The sequence below is a fragment of the Nerophis lumbriciformis genome, linkage group LG27 (assembly GCF_033978685.3).
Source record: "Nerophis lumbriciformis linkage group LG27, RoL_Nlum_v2.1, whole genome shotgun sequence".
NCBI lineage: Eukaryota > Metazoa > Chordata > Actinopteri > Syngnathiformes > Syngnathidae > Nerophis > Nerophis lumbriciformis.
Window position 1 is genome coordinate 16,088,313 of NC_084574.2, and position 24,526 is coordinate 16,112,838.

Here is a 24,526-nt window from a genome sequence, read left to right on the forward strand (position 1 = left end):
TGTATTGGTGTAAAGGACATGTTGACGCTCTGCTGAATAGTCATACAGTAGAAAAAAATGATTATTTTGTCCATGAGGCCATTCAGTCCATCAAAGTAGGACAAGTAAACACCTTTTAGAGCACAGCAACCACGGTTGATGATCTTGTGACCCCCCCGAGTAGTTGTGGCCCTAATCAACTGCATTTTTTTATGCCAGTGGCTGGGCCTGTGGGACGTCGTACCTGATACCGGCCCCCAAGTTCAATTCAAAACCTAGTAGACAGACATTTTTGCTGAAAATTCCTAAAAACACTAGAGAAGAACTTTGACCAGTGGAAACACATTGGCAGATCCTTGCATTGACTATGTTTCCATGCACTAAATTAGTTGGATTTCTCAAATAATTTGGCTCAGAAGTCATATTAAGACTCTTGAAATCCACGGTATTCTAGTTTGAAGAATGCTAGATCTGACAACGCATATTTGTGTTTTTCCATTTGACTTTTATATGTCATTGTCAAGCCTTGTTGGACTGGATCATGCCTAAAATAATATGGCATGCACTAGTTTGAAGAATGCTAGATCTGACAATGCATATTTGTGTTTTTCCATTTGACTTTTATATGTCATTGTTAAGCCTTGTTGGACTGGATCATGCCTAAAATAACATGGCATGCACTCTTTATTTGAGCAAACTGTCATTATCTGATCGAACTATGAACTATGAGGAAGAAGATGGGGAACAATGAAGTTTTATCTAATAGGGAAGTAGCCGAAAAAACGATGTGGGCAAACGAAAGCGCTTTGGAAGGAAAAAGAAAGTTGGAAAAACGCAGCCCCCGGCCAAATTTTTTAAAAATGTAAAAAAATTTGGCACAATATAAACCTAAATAGCATAGTTGTTTTAAAAATACAGCTAATCTGAACCGTCATTATCTGATAAGAAAAAGAAAGTTGAAAAAGGCAGCCAGCATCTGCATCTAAGACTATGAAAAATAAATAATTTGTGGTAATCAGTCACAGTTTCATTTTTAGACCAAGCATAGTGTAACAAATACACAATCACTCAAATCTGAGGAAAACATTATGGAATCATAAACAACTAGTTAACTAACAAAAAAACACTCCAACACACTACTAAAACCGTACTTTGTTGCACCATCTCTGACTTTTATAACAACTTGCAGTCTCTGAGACATTCCATGGACTAAACGAGTGATTAACAGTACTCTTCATCAATTTTGATCCAACATTCTATGATTACTGTTGTCAGATCAGCTTTTGCAGGTTGTAGTCTTGTCATGGACCATTTTCTTCCATTTCCACCACCAATTTTTTATTGGATTGCGATCCGGACTATTTTCAGTCCATGATATTGACCTTATGTATCTTATTTTCAGGGATAGTCTTCACAGTTTTGCATTATCATCTTCAAAATGATGTCATCATCCCCAAACATCCTTTGGATTGATGGAATAAGAACATGTAAACTTGTGAATTTATTGAAGGTATAACACATGGCACACTGACAAAGCTTAACCTACTGTTACTATAACAATCTACAAGGTTAATATAGGTTATTTCTCTTTCTTCCCCTCCATTTTTCTGCATTCTTTTGTATCTCTAGTTATTGTTACGTATATGTATTGTTGCATTTGAACAACTGTATTATTGATAATAGAGGTAAATTATTGGTATTATTCAGCGTGGCGAAGTTGGTAGAGTGGCCGTGCCGGCAATCGGAGGGTTGCTGGTTACTGGGGTTCAATCCCCACCTTCTACCATCCTAGTCACGTCCGTTGTGTCCTTGGGCAAGACACTTCACCCTTGCTCCTGATGGGTGCTGGTTAGCGCCTTGCATGGCAGCTCCCGCCATCAGTGTGTGAATGGGTGAATGTGGAAATACTGTCAAAGCGCTTTGAGTACCTTGAAGGTAGAAAAGCGCTATACAAGTATAACCCATTTATCATTTATTATTATAAGATGTAATGAAAGCCATCTCCCCAGTGCCATTTCCTGACATGCAGCCCCATATCATCAATGACTGAGGGAATGTCCATGATTTCTTCAGGTATTCGTCTTCATAAATCTCATAAACAAAAGTTCCAGCATCATCACCTTGCCCAATGCAGGTTTGTGATTCATCCAATCACCCAAAGCCCACGGTTGCTTTTTCTTAGCCCGTCAAACCCTTTTTTTTCTCTTTAGTTGTTAATGACTGCTTCAGTTTCGTTTTCTGGAATTAAATCATTATAAAAGTTGAAGTTCTGACTCATTGTCAACAAGATACTTGTCAGAATAATTGCATATAAAGGCCTATTGGAACCCACTACTACCGACCACGCAGTCTGATAGTTTATATATCAATGATGAAATCTTAACATTGCAACACATGCCAATACGGCCGGGTTAACTTATAAAGTGCAATTTTAAATTTCCCGGGAAATATCCGGCTGAAAACGTCTCGGTATGATGACGTTTGCGCGTGACGTCACGGATTGAACGGAAGTATTGGGACACCGTTGTGTCCCAGTACAAACAGCGTCTGTTTTCATCGAAAAATTCCACAGTATTCTGGACATCTGTGTTGGTGAATCTTTTGCAATTTGTTTAATGAACAATGGAGACAGCAAAGAAGAAAGCTGTAGGTGGGATCGGTGTATTAGCGGCTGGCTACCAGGAGGACTTTGAGTTGGATAGCAGACGCGCTATCCGACGCTAGCCGCCGACCGCACCGATGATCGGGTGAAGTCCTTCGTCGCGCCGTCGATCGCTGGAACGCAGGTGAGCACGGGTCGTGATGAGCAGATGAGGGTTGGCGTAGGTGGAGAGCTAATGTTTTTAGCATAGCTCTGTCGAGGTCCCGTAGCTAAGTTAGCTTCAATGGCGTCGTTAGCAACAGCATTGCTGGGCTACGCCAGGCTGGACAGCATTAACCGTGTGGTTACAGGTCCAGGGTTTGGTTCGGTGTCTCCTGATAGTAGAAGTAATAGTAGTATTGTTGATCTTCTGTCTATCCTTCCAGTCAGGGGCTTATTTCTTCTGTTTCTATCCGCAGTTAAGCACGATGCTATCACGTTAGCTCCGAAGCTAAAGTGCTTCACCGATGTATTGTCATGGAGATAAAAGTCACTGTGAATGTCCATTTCGCGTTCTCGACTCTCATTTTCAAGAGGATATAGTATCCGAGGTGGTTTAAAATGCAAATCTGTGATCCATAATAGAAAAAGTAGAGAGTGTGGAATCCAATGAGCCCTTGTACCTAAGTTACGGTCAGAGCGAAAAAAGATATACCCTGGCGTCCTGCACTGCACTCTAATCCTTCACTCTCACTTTCCTCATCCACGAATCTTTCATCCTGGCTCAAATTAATGGGGTAATCTTCGCTTTCTCGGTCCCAATCGCTCTCGCTGCTGGTGTAAACAATGTGCAGATGTGAGGCGCTCCACAACCTGTGACGTCACGCTACTTCCGGTACAGGCAAAGCTTTTTTTTATCAGCGACCAAAAGTTGCGAACTTTATCGTCGATGTTCTATACTAAATCCTTTCAGCAAAAATATGGCAATATCGTGAAATGATCAAGTATGACACATAGAATGGACCTGCTATCCCCGTTTAAATAAGAACATTTCATTTCAGTAGGTCTTTAATAACTTAAGTGCACGCAATCAGTCAATCAAAGTTGACTTATATAGCCTTTAATCACAAATATCTCAAAGGGCTGCACAAGCCACAACGACATCCTCGGCTCAGATCCCACATGAGGGCAAGAAAAAACTGAGCCCAATGGGAACAACGAGAAACCTTGGAGACCGCAGATAGGATCCCCCCTGGGTGACCGGTGCAATGGATGCATAGTGCAATAGCTATAGGTGTATCTACAAGCCTGTTACGCAGGTTTCCCTGCTCTTCAGGGGATTTGTTATTGTGGCCAACAGCTCAAATTTTTTTCATCTGACCACAGAACTTTCCCCCAGAAGGTCTTATCTTCGTCTATGTGATGTCAGATGAAACAAAAAATAAGATGTTTGGCCACAATACCCAGCAATATGTTTGGAGGAGAAAAGGTGAGGCCTTTAATCCCAGGAACACCATACCTACCGTCAAGCATGGTGGTGGTAGTATTATGCTCTGGGCCTGTTTTGCTGCCAATGGAACCTGTGATTTACAGAGAGTAAATGGGACAATGAAAAAGGAGGATTACCTCCAAATTCTTCAGGACAACCTAAAATCGTCAGCCCGGAGGTTGGGTCTTTCTTGGGCGCTTCAACAGGACAATGTGAATCAGTGAAGTAAATTATATTTATATAGCGCTTTTCTCTAGTGACTCAAAGCGCTTTACATAGTGAAACCCAATATCTAAATTACATTTAAACCGGTGTGGGTGGCACTGGGAGCAGGTGGGTAAAGTGTCTTGCCCAAGGACACAACATCAGTGACTAGGATGGCGGAAGCGGGGATCGAACCTGCAACTCTCAAGTTGCTGGCACAGCCGCTCTACCAACCGAGCTATACCGCCCCAATAACCCCAAACACACGTCAAAGGTGGTGAAGGAATCAGGCTAGAATTAAGGTTTTAGAATGGCCTTCCCAAAGTCCTGACTTAAACGTGTGGACAATGCTGAAGAAACAAGTCCATGTCAGAAAACCAACAAAGTTAGCTGAACTGCACCGATTTCGTCAAGAGGAGTGGTCAAAAATTCAACCAGAAGCTTGTGGATGGCTACCAAAAGCGCCTTATTGCAGTGAAACTTGCCAAGGGACATGTAACCAAATATTAACATTGCTGTATGTATACCTTTGACCCAGTAGTATTTTCAGTAGACCCATAATAAATTCATAAAAGAACCAAACTTCATGAATGTTTTCTGTGACCAACAAGTATGTGCTCCAATCACTCTATCACAAAAAAATAAGAGTTGTAGAAATTATTGGAAACTCAAGACAGCCATGACATTATGTTCTTTACAAGTGTATGTCAACTTTTGATCGCGACTGTAGATATGTGCCAATATTGTGTGTATATATATATATATATATATATATATATATATGGCCTATACAAATATATGTGTACATAATAATATAATTGTATATTAAGAGTATGTGAATGTTCGACTCCTACCTTGTTTACTTCCGTGATGACTTTTTAAAAGTTTTGTAATCAATCAGAAATATTAAGCAGCTAAAATAAGTGTAATAAGTGAAGAAAGAGTGTTTTGCATTTGTAATGGGTATAAATAGCTGGAGTTTTGAATTTTGTCTGGCGCATGGACGCTTTTTATAATATTCACAAAGTTCAGTGATCAGGTTGTGTCATATGTGTGTTGACTTTTTCTGTTGGTTGCATTTTTTGCGCCATGACAAGGGAAGCTTGTTTGGATTAGGTTATATAAGTAATTGCTGCGCTTTGTTCGCTTCAAAGCTCAGTTAATTGTCATTGAGCAAAATTACTCATGCTGTCCACAAAACTACAACATAGTTGCAGCAATAAGAATGCTAGATATTTAAAACTGATTTGAAAACACCCCGCGGGCCAGATACCTTTATAAACTTATGTCTTGTGAGCCCAAATGAAGACAGTAATTTGGACACTTTCGGTTTAATCTCTTATCCAGCTCAGAAATACAAACCCAGTTTCCATATGAGTTGGGAAATTGTGTTAGATGTAAATATAAATGGAATACAATGATTTGCAAATCCTTTTCAACCCATATTCAATTGAATGCACTACAAAGACAAGATATTTGATGTTCAAACTCATAAACTTTATTTTTTTTTTTGCAAATAATAATTACCTTAGAATTTCATGGCTGCAACACATGCCAAAGTAGTTGGGAAAGGGCGTGTTCACCACTGCGTAACATGGCCTTTCCTTTTAACAACACTCAGTAAATGTTTGGGAACTGAGGAGACACATTTTTTAAGCTTCTCAGGTGGAATTATTTCCCATTCTTGCTTGATGTACAGCTTAAGTTGTTCAACAGTCCGGGGGTCTCCGTTGTGGTATTTTAGGCTTCATAATGCGCCACACATTTTCAATGGGAGACAGGTCTGGACTACAGGCAGGCCAGTCTAGTACCTGCACTCTTTTACTATGAAGCCACGTTGATGTAACACGTGGCTTGGCATTGTCTTGCTGAAATAAGCAGGGGCGTCCATGGTAACGTTGCTTGGATGGCAACATATGTTACTCCAAAGCCTGTATGTACCTTTCAGCATTAATGGCGCCTTCACAGATGTGTAAGTTACGCATGTCTTGGGCACTAATACACCCTCATACTGTCACAGATGCTGGCTTTTCAACTTTGCGCCTATAACAATCCGGATGGTTCTTTTCCTCTTTGGTCCGGAGGACACGACGTCCACAGTTTCCAAAAACAATTTGAAATGTGGACTCGTCAGACCACAGAACACTTTTCCACTTTGTTTGTATCAGTCCATCTTAGATGAGCTCAGGCCCAGCGAAGCCGACGGCATTTCTGGGTGTTGTTGATAAACGGTTTTCACCTTGCATAGGAGAGTTTTACCTTGCACTTACAGATGTAGCGACCAACTGTAGTTACTGACAGTGGGTTTCTGATGTGTTCCTGAGCCCATGTGGTGATATCCTTTACACACTGATGTTGTTTGTTGATGCAGTACAGCCTGAGGGATCGAAGGTCACGGGCTTAGCTTTTTACGTGCAGTGATTTCTCCAGATTCTCTGAACCCTTTGATGATATTACGGACCGTAGATGGTGAAATCCCTCATTTCCTTGCAATAGCTGGTTGAGAAAGGTTTTTCTTAAACTGTTCAACAATTTGCTCACACATTTGTTGACAAAGTGGTGACCCTCGCCCAATGCTTGTTTGTGAACGACTGAGCATTTCATGGAATCTACTTTAATACCCAATCATGGCACCCACCTGTTCCCAATTTGCCTGTTCACCTGTGGGATGTTCCAAATAAGTGTTCGATGAGCATTCCTCAACTTTATCAGTATCTATTGCCACCTTTCCCAACTTCTTTGTCATGTGTTGCTGTCATCAAATTCTAAAGTTAATGATTATTTGCAAAAAAATAAAAAGTTTATCAGTTTGAACATCAAATATGTTGTCTTTGTAGCATATTCAACTAAATATGGGTTGAAAATGATTTGCAAATCAGTGTATTCCGTTTATATTTACATCTAACACAATTTCCCAACTCATATGGAAACGGGGTTTGTACAATTCCCTCGTGTTCATGCATTTTTAATGAACCACAAAATAATAAATATTGGCAGAAGTGATTCATGTATAGTACACAACAACGAATAATAGTAAGTTTGAATATTAGAAAAATGTAAACTGTTGGGTTTCGGCATGTGCAACCAAAACAACATGCTTCAGACCAGTTCAGGCAGTTTTGCACTCCATTCACTTGTGACTTTAAGATTATAACAAACACACTGATCATGAATAGGAGTAATTAATCATCTAGACAAGTGGTGTCCAAAGTGCGGTTCGGTGGCCATTTCTTTTTTTGTTGGCCCTACCGATATTATAAAAACTAAACTTTTTCCTTATCAATTAAATATATCAATCCATGCAGGAATTTGCGATGTTGCAACATTGGGTCAATTCACGCAAATTTTATAACTCCTCCCAACTTTGTCCGATACACGCAACTTCCCTGCATATTTTAGCCAATCGGTGTTATTTTTGCCAATAGCATTTGTCTCTTAGCGGCGCTCTAATGCGCACATCAAAACTTGTTTCTTGTCTAGTAGACAAAGCAGGAACAACAACTTAGGACAATATATCAAGTCTTTATTGTAGCTCAGACCTACTTCCAGTTCCTGTCTAGAGTGCAAAACCTTCTGGGTAATGTAGTATATAACCATTTAATTCCTAGTTTACATGTATTTGTATATTTATTTTACATTTATTTATCCAGGATAAGGCAATTAAAACCATTTGAATTGCTGAGATGCAGCATTTATAGTACATGTAAGAGATGTTGATGTGTGATGATAATCCCTCATTGTCTCTCATTTACCAAAGAAAATGTTTCTTTATGTAATTATAACTAATGTAACACTTATTAGTTATAATGAATATAAAACTGTACATTAATTTGACAATGAGTATGTGCTTTTACTGCCATTCAAGGGTCTACTTTTAACTTTGTGCGCTATAAAACGAGTAAAACATCACTACAGCATTTGTTTTCCAATATTTGTCAAAATCCTGTGCTTTACAAAGATCACTTAAAAATGGAAAACACATTTACAAAATCACAACAATTCGATTTTATTGAAAAAAAAAAGCAAAAAAAAAGAAGCCTTGAGGCGTCGGAACTTTTGCCGCATTTTTATTAAAAAATGATTTTAGGTCGCAACAATCACATAAAAAGTAGGTGAAATCGTTAACGTACAAAATGTACCAAAATGGCACACCCTCATTTTGGACATACCTGATCTAAACAGTTAATGATTCTTACTTTATTAAAACTATGTATATGTCTGAGAACACTGAATATTGCAAATTATCCTGATGTTCTGTCCAAAACATTAAAGTAGCCACCTCGTAACTCCGCCCCTTCTGCATACCCCTCTAAAAGTAGGCAGTTGCGCTTTAACTTGTGCCCTGCATCATGTTTATTTGACATGAATGTAACTTACGTAAATAAAATGTTTTTCATATTTTTGTCATGGATTACATCATGTAAATGTTCCCAAAAAAATGGTATGCTGCAGTCTGACAATTTAATAGAAACCAATTTGTACTGTTGGTGTGCAGTATCTGTTATACCTTTTTACTCCCCAAGATTCTTTGCGTGCCCATCTCTGATTTTTTTTTTTTTTTTAAATGCACTATGCCAGGGGTCGGGAACCTTTTTGGTTTGAAAGACAAATATTTTAAAATGTAGTTCCGTGAGAGCCATATAATATTTTTTAACATTGAATACAACTAGATGCGTACATTATTAAGTAAGACCTACATTAGAGTATAACACGTCTGTTATTCTTTTTAATAACATTTTTATTCTGAAGCTAACTAATAATGAATAAAATACTTCTTACCATTAATGCGACTTCTTGAACAGGTGTGGTAGAAAACGGATGGATGGATTAAAATGCATGAGAATGTTTTATATTTTGAATGTTATTTTTAACTGTGATTACCAGTGGAATTATTCATTTCTTATCGTGTTAAGCAATGTCAGCTAAATTTAATCTGAGAGCCAGATGCAGTCATCAAAAGAGCCACATCTGGCTCTAGAGCCATAGGTTCCCTACCCCTGCACTATGCAAATAGGACTTTAAAATGTAAGTATAGGCTATGTTTTTTTTTTTAGTTTATTTTTTAAAAGCACAAGAGAGAGCCTCATTGCCAGGCTATGCAGACAGCTTCACGCACAAAAGTTTTTTAAGCATTTGGAAGTAAAGGTTTTCTGTATATTTTATTAATTTGTGACTGTAATAGTTACTAATTTGTGAACTATTAATGCATTATGAATTATTGACTACATAAATGAACCGAGATTAGTTATTGTTTGTTTATGGACATCATGTAGATTTTTATTTTTACTGGAAAGTGTTAACTTACATTTTTGCTTGGATGGTAATTTGGAAGCAATTTTTATTTTATTTTTTAGTTTAGATATTCTGTTGCTTTAAAGCGAATTTGGAAAATAACTTAATTTGACTAGAGTGCTTTACAAATTTGGTAAGTAGTTAAAAAGTAATAAGTTCAGTAGTTCACATTATTATCATGATTAAAATAAGAATTCTCTCTGATCTGGAGATATCTGCCGACAGCAACACACATGGACAAAATAAATCCAAAAACGGCTGAAGGACTCTATCGAACCTTTTCTTCCTCGACCAAATGGGCTAGAGCAGGGATCGGCAACCCGCGGCTCTAGAGCCTTTAGCGCCGCCCTAGTGGCTCTCTGGAGCTTTTTCAAAAATGTATGAAAAATGGAAAAAGATGAGGGGGAAAAAATATATTTTTTGTTTTAATATGGTTCCTGTGGGAGGACAAACATGACACAAACCTCCCTAATTGTTATAAAGCACACTGTTTATATTAAACATGCTTCACTGATTCGAGTATTTGGCGAGCGTCGTTTTGTCCTACTAATTTTGGCGGTCCTTGAACTCACCGTAGTTTGTTTACAAGTATAACTTTCTCCGACTTTCTAGGACGTGTTTTATGCCACTTCTTTTTCTATCTCATTTTGTCCACCAAACTTTTAAGGTTGTGCATGAAAGGTGAGTTTTGTTGATGTTATTGACTTGTGTGGAGTGCTAATCAGACATATTTGGTCACTGCATGACTGCAAGCTAATCGATGCTAACAGGCTATTTAGGCTAGCTATATGTACATATTGCATCATTATGCCTCATTTGTAGCTATATTTGAGGTCATTTAGTTTCCTTTAAGTCCTCTTAATTCAATTTATGTCTCATGACACACTATCTGTATGTAATATGGCTTTTATTTTTTTGCGGCTCCAGATAGATTTGTTTTTGTATTTTTGGTTCAATATGGCTATTTCAACATTTTGGATTGCCGACCCCTGGGCTTGAGCATTGGTCGGATTTGAGACACGCATGACTGCCGCAAGATGGCGGCTGCGCTGACGTCAAACAACAGTGGGCGGACCCAGATGCCGCGGTCTATATATATATATGGCTATAGGAAAACCAATTCTTTCCGATTAAATTAAATCTTGCAAATACTTACGCTTTCGCCGATTTTCTTTTTTTTTAGCTGACATCAACATGCCTTTAAAGTTTGAACTGTGTCCCGGGAGGATGATTGGAGGCAACCATCCGTGTTTTATTATCGCTGAAATCGGACAAAACCACCAGGGAGACATCGAGATTGCCAAGAAAATGATCAAAATGGCGAAGGTAATAACCGCTGTTAAGAAAATGTCTTATTTTAAAACATGGTTGTATAATTGTGTTGTTTTTTTTACATAATATTAGTGTAGCAGAATTAATCAGGATTAATTGTCTGATTTTTTTTTATATTTTAAATATTCTACTCCATTTGTTTTCCTCTGTTTAATTCATATACAGGACTGCGGTGCTGATTGTGCCAAATTCCAGAAAAGTGAACTGCAGTACAAATTTAACAAACATGCCTTAGAACGCGCCTACACGTCCAAACACTCTTGGGGGGCCACTTATGGAGAGCACAAGCGCCACCTGGAGTTCAGCCATGAGCAGTACAGGGAGTTGCAGAAATATGCAAAGGAGGTGGGAATCTTCTTCACCGCCTCAGGAATGGACGAGGTATGTCAAAAACTGCAACAACATTCTACTTTATATATCACTTTGAAGAAATGTCACTTTTAAAATGTATCTTTTCCACCTCTAGATGGCAGTAGAGTTTCTCCATGAGCTGAATGTGCCTTTCTTTAAAGTGGCCTCATTAGATGCCGGCAACTTCCCCTATTTGGAGAAGACTGCAAAGAAAGGTGGAACTTGAATAGATTTATTAAAGGCCTACTGAAATTAGATTTTCTTATTTAAACGGGGATAGCAGATCCGTTCTATGTGTCATACTTGATCATTTCGCGATATTGCCGTATTTTTGCTGAAAGGATTTAGTAGAGAACATCGACAGTAAAGTTCGCAACTTAATAAAAAAGCCTTGCCTGTACCGGAAGTAGCGTGACGTCACAGGTTGAAGGGCTCCTCACATCTGCACATTGTTTACACCAGCAGCGAGAGCGATTCGGACTGAAAAAGCGACGATTACCCCATTAATTTGAGCCAGGATGAAAGATTTGTGGATGAGGAAAGTGAGAGTGAAGGATTAGAGTGCAGTGCAGGACGCCAGGGTGTATCTTTTTTGGCTCTGACCGTAATTTAGGTACAAGGGCTCATTGGATTCCACACTCTCTCCTTTTTCTATTGTGAATCACGGATTTGTATTTTAAACCACCTTGGATACTATATCCTCTTGAAAATGAGAGTCGAGAACGCGAAATGGACATTCACAGTGACTTTTATCTCCATGACAATACATCGGTGAAGCACTTTAGCTTCGGAGCTAACGTGATAGCATCGCGCTTAACTGCGGATAGAAACAGAAGAAATAAGCCCCTGACTGGAAGGATAGACAGAAGATCAACAATACTACTATTACTTCTACTATCAGGAGACACCGAACCAAACCCTGGACCTGTGACCACACGGTTAATGCTGTCCAGCCTGGCGAAGCCAAGCAATGCTGTTGCTAACGACGCCATTGAAGCTAACTTAGCTACGGGACCTCGACAGAGCTATGCTAAAAACATTAGCTCTCCACCTACGCCAGCTCTCATCTGCTCATCACCACCCATGCTCACCTGCGTTCCAGCAATCGACGGCGCAACGAAGGACTTCACCCGATCATCGGTGCGGTCGGCGGCTAGCGTCGGATAGCGCGTCTGCTATCCAACTCAAAGTCCTCCTGGTTGTGTTGCTGTAGCCAGCCGCGAATACACAGATCCCACCTACAGCTTTCTTCTTTGCTGTCTTCATTGTCCATTAAACAAATAGCAAAAGATTCACAAACACAGATGTCCAGAATACTGTGGAAAACAGACGACTTAAGCTGGCCACCGTGCTATTCCAAAATGTCTGCTTCAACCCTTGACGTCACGCGCAAACGTCATCATACCGAGACGTTTTCAGACGGATATTTCGCGGGAAATTTAATATTGCACTTTCTAAGTTAACCCGGCCGTATTGGCATGTGTTGCAATGTTAAGATTTCATCATTGATATATAAACTATCAGACTGCGTGGTCGGTAGTAGTGGGTTTCAGTAGGCCTTTAAATTATATGATTTACTGTTATGTTGAAGTCTTGTTTTATGTGTTGTCAGGACGTCCCATGGTGGTTTCCAGTGGGATGCAGTCCATGGAGACAATGCGTCGAGTGTACAAGACAGTGAAAGAGCACAACCAGAACTTTGCCATTCTGCAGTGTACCAGCGCCTACCCTCTTGATCCTGAGAATGTCAACCTCAGAGTGATCATAGTAAATAGAAGGCAATATAACCTAATATAGATGCATGCATTGTCCTATAATCTTTCAATCCACAGGAATACATGAAGGAATTCCCAGATATTCCAATTGGATATTCTGGCCACGAGTCTGGAATCAGTATTTCAGTGGCAGCTGTTGCTTTGGGGGCAAAAGTCATCGAGCGCCACGTGACACTGGACAAGACGTGGAAGGGAAATGACCATTCGGCGTCGCTGGAGCCCTCTGAGCTGGCCGAGATGGTTCGCTCTGTCCGATTGGTGGAGAAGGCACTGGGTAGTGGCGTCAAGAGGATGCTTCCTTGTGAGAAGGCATGCTATGACAAGGTGAGACAACCGTTATAGTCAAAAGGTATATATATATATATATATATACAGGTAAAAGCCAGTAAATTAGAATATTTTGAAAAACTTGATTTATTTCAGTAATTGCATTCAAAAGGTGTAACTTGTACATTATATTTATTCATTGCACACAGACTGATGCATTCAAATGTTTATTTCATTTAATTTTGATGATTTGAAGTGGCAACAAATGAAAATCCAAAATTCCATGTGTCACAAAATTAGAATATTACTTAAGGCTAATACAAAAAAGGGATTTTTAGAAATGTTGGCCAACTGAAAAGTATGAAAATGAAAAATATGAGCATGTACAATACTCAATACTTGGTTGGAGCTCCTTTTGCCTCAATTACTGCGTTAATGCGGCGTGGCATGGAGTCGATGAGTTTCTGGCACTGCTCAGGTGTTATGAGAGCCCAGGTTGCTCTGATAGTGGCCTTCAACTCTTCTGCGTTTTTGGGTCTGGCATTCTGCATCTTCCTTTTCACAATACCCCACAGATTTTCTATGGGGCTAAGGTCAGGGGAGTTGGCGGGCCAATTTAGAACAGAAATACCATGGTCCGTAAACCAGGCACGGGTAGATTTTGCGCTGTGTGCAGGCGCCAAGTCCTGTTGGAACTTGAAATCTCCATCTCCATAGAGCAGGTCAGCAGCAGGAAGCATGAAGTGCTCTAAAACTTGCTGGTAGACGGCTGCGTTGACCCTGGATCTCAGGAAACAGAGTGGACCGACACCAGCAGATGACATGGCACCCCAAACCATCACTGATGGTGGAAACTTTACACTAGACTTCAGGCAACGTGGATCCTGTGCCTCTCCTGTCTTCCTCCAGACTCTGGGACCTCGATTTCCAAAGGAAATGCAAAATTTGCATGGTTGGGTGATGGTTTGGGGTGACATGTCATCTGCTGGTGTCGGTCCACTCTGTTTCCTGAGATCCAGGGTCAACGCAGCCGTCTACCAGCAAGTTTTAGAGCACTTCATGCTTCCTGCTGCTGACCTGCTCTATGGAGATGGAGATTTCAAGTTCCAACAGGACTTGGCGCCTGCACACAGCGCAAAATCTACCCGTGCCTGGTTTACGGACCATGGTATTTCTGTTCTAAATTGGCCCGCCAACTCCCCTGACCTTAGCCCCATAGAAAATCTGTGGGGTATTGTGAAAAGGAAGATGCAGAATGCCAGACCCAAAAACGCAGAAGAGTTGAAGGCCACTATCAGAGCAACCTGGGCTCTCATAACACCTGAGCAGTGCCAGAAACTCATCGACTCCATGCCACGCCGCATTAACGCAGTAATTGAGGCAAAAGGAGCTCCAACCAAGTATTGAGTATTGTACATGCTCATATTTTTCATTTTCATACTTTTCAGTTGGCCAACATTTCTAAAAATCCCTTTTTTGTATTAGCCTTAAGTAATATTCTAATTTTGTGACACGGAATTTTGGATTTTCATTTGTTGCCACTTCAAATCATCAAAATTAAATGAAATAAACATTTGAATGCATCAGTCTGTGTGCAATGAATAAATATAATGTACAAGTTACACCTTTCGAAAGCAATTACTGAAATAAATCAAGTTTTTCAAAATATTCTAATTTACTGGCTTTTACCTGTGTGTGTGTGTGTGTGTGTGTGTGTATATATATATATATATATATATATATACAAACCCCGTTTCCATATGAGCTGGGAAATTGTGTTAGATGTAAATATAAACGGAATACAATGATTTGCAAATCCTTTTCGACCCATATTCAGTTGAATGCACGACAAAGACAAGATACTTGATGTTCAAACTCATAAACTTTATTTTTTTTTTGCAAATAATAATTAACTTAGAATTTCCTGGCTGCAACACGTGCCAAAGTAGTTGGGAAAGGGCGTGTTCACCACTGTGTTACATGGCCTTTCCTTTTAACAACACTCAGTAAACGTTTGGGAACTGAGGAGACACATTTTTTAAGCTTCTCAGGTGGAATTCTTTCCCATTCTTGCTTGATGTACAGCTTAAGTTGTTCAACAGTCCGGGGGTCTCCGTTGTGGTATTTTAGGCTTCATAATGCGCCACACATTTTCAATGGGAGACAGGTCTGGACTACAGGCAGGCCAGTCTAGTACCCGCACTCTTTTACTATGAAGCCACGTTGATGTAACACGTGGCTTGGCATTGTCTTGCTGAAATAAGCAGGGGCGTCCATGGTAATGTTGCTTGGATGGCAACATATGTTGCTCCAAAACCTGTATCTACCTTTCAGCATTAATAGCGCTTTCACAGATGTGTAAGTTGCCCATGTCTTGGGCACTAATACACCCCCATACCATCACAGATGCTGGCTTTTCAACTTTGCGCCTATAACAATCCGGATGGTTCTTTTCCTCTTTGGTCCGGAGGACACGACGTCCACAGTTTCCAAAAACAATTTGAAATGTGGACTGGTCAGACCACAGAACACTTTTCCACTTTGTATCAGTCCATCGTAGATGAGCTCAGGCCCAGCGAAGCCGACGGCATTTCTGGGTGTTGTTGATAAACGGTTTTCGCCTTGCTTAGGAGAGTTTTAACTTACACTTACAGATGTAGCGACCAACTGTAGTTACTGACAGTGGGTTTCGGAAGTGTTCCTGAGCCCATGTGGTGATATCCTTTACACACTGATGTCGCTTGTTGATGCAGTACAGCCTGAGGGATCGAAGGTCACGGGCTTAGCTGCTTACGTGCAATGATTTCTCCAGATTCTCTGAACCCTTTGATGATATTACGGACCGTAGATGGTGAAATCCCTAAATTCCTTGCAATAGCTGGTTGAGAAAGGTTTTTCTTAAACTGTTCAACAATTTGCTCACACATTTGTTGACAAAGTGGTGACCCTCGCCCCATTCTTGTTTGTGAATGACTGAGCATTTCATGGATTCTACTTTTATACCCAATCATGGCACCCACCTGTTCCCAATTTGCCTGTTCACCTGTGGGATGTTCCAAATAAGTGTTTGATGAGCATTCCTCAACTTTATCAGTATTTGTTGCCACCTTTCCCAACTTCTTTGTCACGTGTTGCTGGCATCAAATTCTAAAGTTAATGATTATTTGCAAAAAAAAAAAAAAAAGTTTATCAGTTTGAACATCAACTATGTTGTCTTTGTAGCATATTCAACTGAATATGGGTTGAAAATGATTTGCAAATCATTGTATTCCGTTTATATTTACATCTAACACAATTTCCCAACTCATATGGAAACGGGGTTTGTATATACACAGTCGTGACTGTCTTGAGTTTCCAATGATTTCTACAACTCTTATTTTTTTGTGATAGAGTGATTGGAGCACATACTTGTTGGTCACAAAAAACATTCATGAAGTTTGGTTCTTTTATGAATTCATTATGGGTCTACTGAAAATGTGAGCAAATCTGCTGGGTCAAAAGTATACATACAGCAATGTTAATATTTGCTTACAAGTTTCACTACAATAAGGCACTTTTGGTAGCCATCCACAAGCTTCTGGTTGAATTTTGACCACTCCTCTTGACAAAATTGGTGTAGTTCAGCTAAATTTGTTGGTTTTCTTGACATGGACTTGTTTCTTCAGCATGTTTAAGTCAGGACTGTGGGAAGGCCATTCTAAAACCTTAATTCTAGCCTGATTTAGCCATCCCTTTACCACTTTTGACGTGTGTTTGGGGTCATTGTCCTGTTGGAAGACCCAAGACCCAACCTACGGGCTGATTTTAGGTTTTTCTGAAGAATTTGGAGGTAATCCTCCTTTTTCATTGTCCCATTTACTCTCTGTAAAGCACCACTTCCATTGGCAGCAAAACAGGCCCAGAGCATAATACTACCACCACCATGCTTGACGGTAGGCATGGTGTTCCTGGGATTAAAGGCCTCACCTTTTCTCCTCCAAACATATTGTTGGGTATTGTAGCCAAACAGCCCATTTTTTTGTTTCATCTGACCACAGAACTTATCTCCAGAAGGTCTTATCTTTGTCCATGTGATGTCAGATTAAACAAAAATGGAGCTGTTTGGCCACAATACCCAGCAATATGTTTGGAGGAGAAAAAGTGAGGCCTTTAATCCCAGGAACATCATTCCTACCGTTAAGCATGGTGGTGGTAGTATTATGCTCTGGGCCTGTTTTGCTGCCAATGGAACTGGTGCTTTACAGAGAGTAAATGTGTGTGTGGCTGCACATGCTGATACATGAATAGGTTTGATCCATTGTCCATTCAGGTTCAAATATACTGTATGTACACAAATTTACTTAAAGGGGCCTTATCCTACATTTCCAACTTTTCAGACTTATGTGTTTAAAACTCTTTTTCCGCATGAGAAGTGACATGTCACGATGTTGGTGTGTTTTTAAGTTATGCATCGTTTCATTATCAAACTACTTTCAAATCTCTAAACCAGGGGTGTCAAAGTCAAGACCCGCGGGCCAGATCCGGCCCACGAATGAATTATCAATGGCCCCCGGGATGATATTTGATTAGTATTACAACCGGCCCGCAGGCCACAGCCGCCTGCTGCTGTTTTGCACGCACCAATACTCCATCAGTGTTGGCGCTAGGAATTTTCAAAATGGGCTACCAGGGACCCCATCAAGTCATAAAAATGGGGCATTTTTGGGGTCCGACTTTTTTGTAAACCTTTTGAAAACAAATGATAAATGTATGCATTGTCCTGTTATATCTCACATTCTATATTGTGTTTTGGAAAAAGGTTGTCACAAATGTTAATTCATTAAAATAAATAATACAAAAGAAAACACACTTTTATGCATATGTAAATGTATTCAGTTATAAACATTCATTCACTTTCTTCTTTCCTTCATGGGTATAAACTTTACCGCTGCCGGTATTTTATTCTATATTTTTATTGTAATATTTTCAGAATGTGTTTGTTCTATTTTTGGCCAAAGTAAGACGAAGAAAAAATCTGAAGTTGTCTTTATTTTTTTAGTGTTAAATTACATTACAGATTTCCCTCCCTGAGCTAAAATGAGTTTGACAGCCCTGCTCTAAACGGTCGGTCGAGAACTTACAAGGTTTTCACAAGGTCTTGTATATAGAGCTACGGACGTCATGTGACTAGTTTGGTTTTCACTGCCATATTGGCTAGAGAAACAGCAGCTAAAATTCAACTTGGTACATGCAGTGTCAGCTTCAAACCTTCAGAGTTTACTGGACATTTTAACGATACAACAACAAAATTAAATAGTAGAAATCAGTGACGTGCGGTCACTGGAGGCAGGTAAGGCGGGGCCTCACCTGCCATCATGGAAAGAAAAAAAAATAATTAAATTGTTATGTATTCAGTGATTATACTATAATGTTATTTTCCATTTAACTTCACCAGTTTTAGATTATTTTTATTCAAAATCACTGAATTTTCACATTTGCCGTTCAAATACTGAGAAGAGACGGTGCGGTGAACGGTAGCCAGTTGAGGCACGTCACTCAGTTGTGCCTCAACATGGATTGCGGACTCGGCTAACTGCTGGCCTGCTGTGCAGTGAGACCGTATTGCTATATGAACTATATTATACATTTCCATAGTTTAGTTAGCTGAGGTATATAATGTACAGTGTATTTTGTCAACAACTGTATATGTGTAAAGTATTTCTTGTGCTGAGCAATCATAAAACTGCTGCGAAGACGCACTGTGTGAGGCTCGCAGTAATCCCGTCTCCTGGTGCCGGTTAATGCACCCCCGCCGCAGAATGCACCCCCCGTCGGGAGCGCCACACCAACCAAAGCCCACACCCAAACCCTCCACGTGCAAGACCGAATCCACCTAAAAAAAGTCACTTAACAAGAAGCCAAAAAGTGCAAAAACAACATTGCTCGCGCCGGAGGAGCCGTGAACGACTGCAGGGACACAACATTAGGTACACCTGCAGACTGCAGCACGGATTTCATATTTCATTCATTCACAACTCCTCCAACACGAACACCACTGTTCCCGCGCTTATAAGTAAAGGTAAGACTATAATAACGTTTTTTTAATTAAATGTGCTTTTTTGTGTGCTACAATTTGTATGTGTAAAGTTAAAGTTTAGTTAAAGTACCAATGATTGTCACACACACACTAGGTGTGGTGAAATTTGTCCTCTGCATTTAACCCATCCCTTGATCACGCCCTGGGAGGTGAGGGGAGGAGTGGGCAGCAGCGGCGCCGCGCCCGGGAATCATTTTTGGTGATTTAACCCCCAATTCCAACCATTGATGCTGAGTGCCTAGCAGGGAAGAATGCTGGTATGAGCTTTTAAACATAACCCGTTAACTGCTGGTGGTGAATAAGATACTCTTTAGGGTTCATATGTTTGTAAATCTGACTGTGATGAAGTCAGTGCCTCACCAGCCATCAACCTCACCGCACGTCACTGGTAGAAATAAACGACAAGTATAATGCATTTTTTACGTCTATCGAGTCAGCCATAACGAAGGACAACGATCCAGATCCACAGAATCCGCACACATTGCCTCATAAACTTTCTGTACAAGCTTTAGTCGGTCAAATATTTCCCTTTCTGGTGGCCATAGTTTGACAAAGGAACATAAATTTTATTACGTACATCACTTTTTATGCATGGAAATCAGTGACGTGCGGTGAGGTTGATGGCTGGTGAGGCACTGACTTCATCACAGTCAGATTTACAAACATATGAACCCTAAAGAGTATCTTATTCACCATTTGATTGGCAGCAGTTAACGGGTTATGTTTAAAAGCTCATACCAGCATTCTTCCCTGCTTGGCACTCGGCATCAAGGGTTGGAATTGGGGGTTAAATCACCAAAAATGATTCCCGGGCGCGGCGCCGCTGCTGCCCACTGCTCCCCTCACCTCCCAGGGGGTGAACAAGGGGATGGGTCAAATGCAGAGGACACATTTCATTACACCTAGTGTGTGTGTGACAATCATTGGTACTTTAACTTAACTTTAACTTTACACATACAAACTGTAGCACACAAAAAAGCACATTTAATAAAAAAAACATTATTATGGTCTTACCTTTACTTATAAATTAAGTCCATGCGCCGCAACTAAAGCCCTCACTTAAACTTTCCACGTGCAAGATTGAATCTATTTAAAAAAGTGTAACCGAGGGTTTATAAATGTCGCCTGTACTGTATGAAACTACAAAATAACAAACACGGAGGCTCCAGTTTACACGAGGACCACTTTATTTACCTTCTTTCAAAAACCTCCGCAACGTGTCATCACTTCCGCTCTTAGCGCCTTCAAAATAAGAGCTCAAGGCATATACTGTATAACAGCGCATAACAGGAACTTAACATCACAAAGAGGAAAGCCCATGAAAATAGGTTACAAAAGTTATTTAATAAGAACCAAAAAGTGCAAAAACAATAATGTTCGTTTTGGAGGAGTTGTGAATTAGATACACCTGCAGTCTGCAGGTGTACCTAATGTTGTGGCCCTGCAGTCATTCACAACTCCTCCAACACCAACATTATTGTTTTTGCACTTTTTGGCTTCTTATGAAATAACTTTTTTAAATAGATTCAATCTTGCACGTGGAAAGTTAAAGTGTGGGCTTTAGTTGATATAACAATTCTACGGCGGGGGTGTAGGAGGCGGGATTACTGGAGCCTCAGCCAGTGCGTCTTTTGCAGCCGTTTTATGATCACTCAGCACAAGAAATACGTTACACACATACAGTTGTTGACAAAATACACTGTACATTATATACCTCAGCTAACTAAACTATGGAAATGTATAATATAATTCATATAGCAATACAGTCTCACTGCACAGCAGGCCAGCAGTTAGCCGAGTCCGGAATCCATGTTGAGGCACTGAGTGACGTGCCTCAACTGGCTGCTGATCACCGCACCGTCTCTTCTCAGTATTTGAACGGCAAATGTGAAAATTAAGCGATTTTGAATAAAAAATCATCTAAAACTGGTGAAGTTAAATGTAAAATAACTTTATAGTATAATCGCTGGATACATATAACAATTTAATTTTTTTTTTTTTCTTTTTACATTTTTTTTCTTTCCATGATGGCAGGTGAGGCCCCGCCTCACCTGCCTCTAGTGACTGCACGTCACTGATGGAATTGATATAGTCAAGATCTGAACAAATCATAAGTCAAGTAGAAAAATGAATGACATGTTTTATTTTCTCAAGCTGGGGAAGTCTGTGGTGGCCAAGGTGAAGATCCCCAAAGGAACTGTCCTCACTCTGGACATGTTGGCGGTGAAGGTGGCCGAGCCCATGGGTGTAGCTGCTGAGGACATCTTCCAGCTGATTGGCAGGGTTGTCACGGAAGACGTGGGAGCAGATGAGAGTGTCACACCAGAAGTGGTGGACAGTGATACGAAGAAGGCTAATTGTTAATATTTTTAAGACTGAAGCAAAGCACTTAAATGATGAGGACATTAATCAGGTGGGCGTAGTTTGGTGGGTGATTTGTTTTCATATTTAGTTTCAGTTACCAGGAGCAAGGGAATGGTAATTGTCCTCAGCGGTGACACAAAGCCAGTTGTCTTTTTTACCTAAAGGCAACCATGTACTAAAGAAAAATAAGTCCGTAACAGGTTTAGGATTAATTAGCAGCCAAGGTCATATAAAGAAGAGGAGGTTTATAATTAGCCACTATCTGCCTGTTAATAAAAAAATTATTCAAAGAGTGTATATGCCAGTATTTTTTTTTTTTTTTTTTTTTTTTTACGAAACACTGAGTTATTAGCTGTTAGCTTGTCAGGTTCAAACACCGAACTATATTACACAAAACAAGAAGAAGGAATCAAGCAGAGACAGAGTTGAATTTTACTCATGAGGAGAGACGTATTGGGCTGTACACTCAGTTACAGCTTCACCCTACGCTCTAAGGTACAGTCCCACGTAGGGATGATGTTTGATAAGAAATTATCGAGTTCGAGCCTATTATCGAATCCTCTTATCGAACCGATTCCTTATCGATTCTCTTACCGAGTCCAGATAGATTGTTGTATATGGAAAAAAAACACACAATATTTGGTTTAACAAATCACTTCACATTCTCTACTGCTCGCTACTATAGTATTACCATATCTGAGTTATTGTGCAGAAATGTAGGGGAAATAACTACAAATGTGCGCTACATTCGTTAACCGTGTTACAAAAAAAAGTAATTAGACTGATACATAATGTTGGATATAGAGAACATACAAACACTTTATTTATTGAGTCAAAAATATATAAGTTTGATGATTTGGTAAAATTGCAAACAGCTAAAATTATGTGGAATTAAATGATGGAATGGATTAAGTAAAGAAGTTAAACATTGTACTGATATGATCCAGTTTAAGAGGTTGTTCAAATGAATAATGCTTACAAAGGACAAAGAAGAAGAATTATGAGAAATACTTTCAACCTTATTAAAAATAAGATATTCTTCATTTTAGTATATTAATAATGACTGAATTAATGACTGAGCTACGTAACGTCATTTCTTGTGATGTCAAACGGGGCATTTCTGGTCGGGACGGGAGTCGTTCCCAGTGATTCGAATAAAGAACCAACTCTTTTTCTTTATTATAGTGGTCTCGATAACGGGTACCGGTTCTCAAAAAGGGATTCGAGTCCAAGGACTCGGTTCTTTTCTTATCGAACAACCGGGAAAACCGGTTTCGAGCATTATCCCTAGTCCCACGTGCTCCTCTATTTATTCGGGAGGTCCCTAGTTAACATCACTGAGGCTGCTTCTGAAGGAAGGGGTAATGCAAGCAGCCCCAGTAGACACAATACATGATTATTCAGAATGTGCTGACACTCGTGATTTCGCCCTGTCTGCGTTGAGGTACTCGATGTCCGTCCTTGCAGGCAGGGTGTGGAAACAAACTGCTGACACGAGACAACTCTCAAAGCAAGATTACAAGTTGTGCCTTTGCACAGATAGAAAAGTACAACTTCAGCACAATTGATAATAACTATAGCAACGGCCTTTAAAGGTGTCAGGTTTGTCACTGGCAGTTTGGTTATGTTTTTAGTTTTTCCTCTGTTTGTCTTTATTTCTTGTCGGCGCTGTTATTTTGGTTATTTCCTACTTGTCTCCCCTGAGTGCTGTGTCCCCTCAGCTGTGGCTGATTGGCACCTGGCCACACCTGGTGTCAATCAGCCAGCTGCTATTTAAACCTGCCTTCTCCTCCAGTCAGTGCTGGATTATTGTCGTTCCGACCTGTCGTGTCGATATCAGTGTAGCTGTATGCGGTAAGCTGTATTTTGTTACTGTTTGTAGCTTACTGTCTTTTTGTTCCTAGTCCCTGTTTGCTGGATCCCTGTTCACTGTTTCCAGTTTGTCCATTCCTAGTTCCTGGTTGGTGTCTTTTCTTTATTCTTTATTTTTTGAACATTAAATAATGTTTTCCCGCACAATGCCTGCCGCCTTCTCTGCATCTTGGGGTTCGTCACCTACAAACTGTGACAAAAGGGGAACATTATCACCAGACCTATGTAAGCGTCAATATATACCTTGATGTTGCAGAAAAAAGACCATATATTTTTTTAACCGATTTCCGAACTCTAAATGGGTGAATTTTGGCGAATTAAACGCCTTTCCATTATTCGCTCTCGAATTACAAATTACAAACACCGAGTCAAATCAGCTCTGTTATTTTCTGTTTTTTCGACTGTTTTCCGTACCTTGGAGACATCATGCCTCGTCGGAGTGTTGTCGGAGGGTGTAACAACACGAACAGGGACGGATTCAAGTTGTACCAGTGGCCCAAAGATGCAAAAAAGTGGCAAGAAATTTGACGTTTGTTCCGCACACTTTACCGACAAAAGCTATGCTACGACAGAGATGGCAAGAATGTGTGGATATCCTGCGACACTCAAAGCAGATGCATTTCCAACTGGACTGGACAGATCAGCTTTCAGGAAAAGAGAGCGGATGAGGGTATGTCTACAGAATATATTAATTGATGAAAATTGGGCTGTCTGCACTCTCAAAGTGCATGTTGTTGCCAAATGTATTTCATATGCTGTAAACCTAGTTCATAGTTGTTAGTTTCCTTTAATGCTAAACAAACACATACCAATCGTTGGTTAGAAGGTGATCGCCGAATTCGTCCTCGCTTTCTCCCGTGTCGCTGGCTGTCGTGTCGTTTTCGTCGGTTTCGCTTGCATACGGTTCAAACCGATATGGCTCAATAGCTTCAGTTTCTTCTTCA

The 24,526-nt window shown here is 40.1% G+C and overlaps 1 protein-coding gene across 2 annotated transcripts in view; it reads left to right on the forward strand.

The window, feature by feature from the left end:
• The window catches only part of LOC133570110 (N-acetylneuraminate-9-phosphate synthase-like), a 28,915-nt gene extending 6,908 nt beyond the window's left edge, over positions 1–22,007 (forward strand). The window contains exons 1-7 of one of the 2 annotated variants that reach the window (XM_061922793.2): positions 10,205–10,226; positions 10,729–10,871; positions 11,043–11,258; positions 11,344–11,443; positions 12,841–12,995; positions 13,061–13,327; positions 21,501–22,007. In XM_061922793.2, the coding sequence (XP_061778777.2) occupies positions 10,220–10,226; positions 10,729–10,871; positions 11,043–11,258; positions 11,344–11,443; positions 12,841–12,995; positions 13,061–13,327; positions 21,501–21,710 (1,098 nt within the window). In that variant the 5' untranslated portion in view covers positions 10,205–10,219 and the 3' untranslated portion in view covers positions 21,711–22,007. Of the gene's footprint in view, positions 1–10,204; positions 10,227–10,728; positions 10,872–11,042; positions 11,259–11,343; positions 11,444–12,840; positions 12,996–13,060; positions 13,328–21,500 lie in introns of those variants that run through there. The other variant, XM_061922794.2, reaches the window with a different exon arrangement.
• Positions 22,008–24,526: the final 2,519 nt, after the last annotated feature.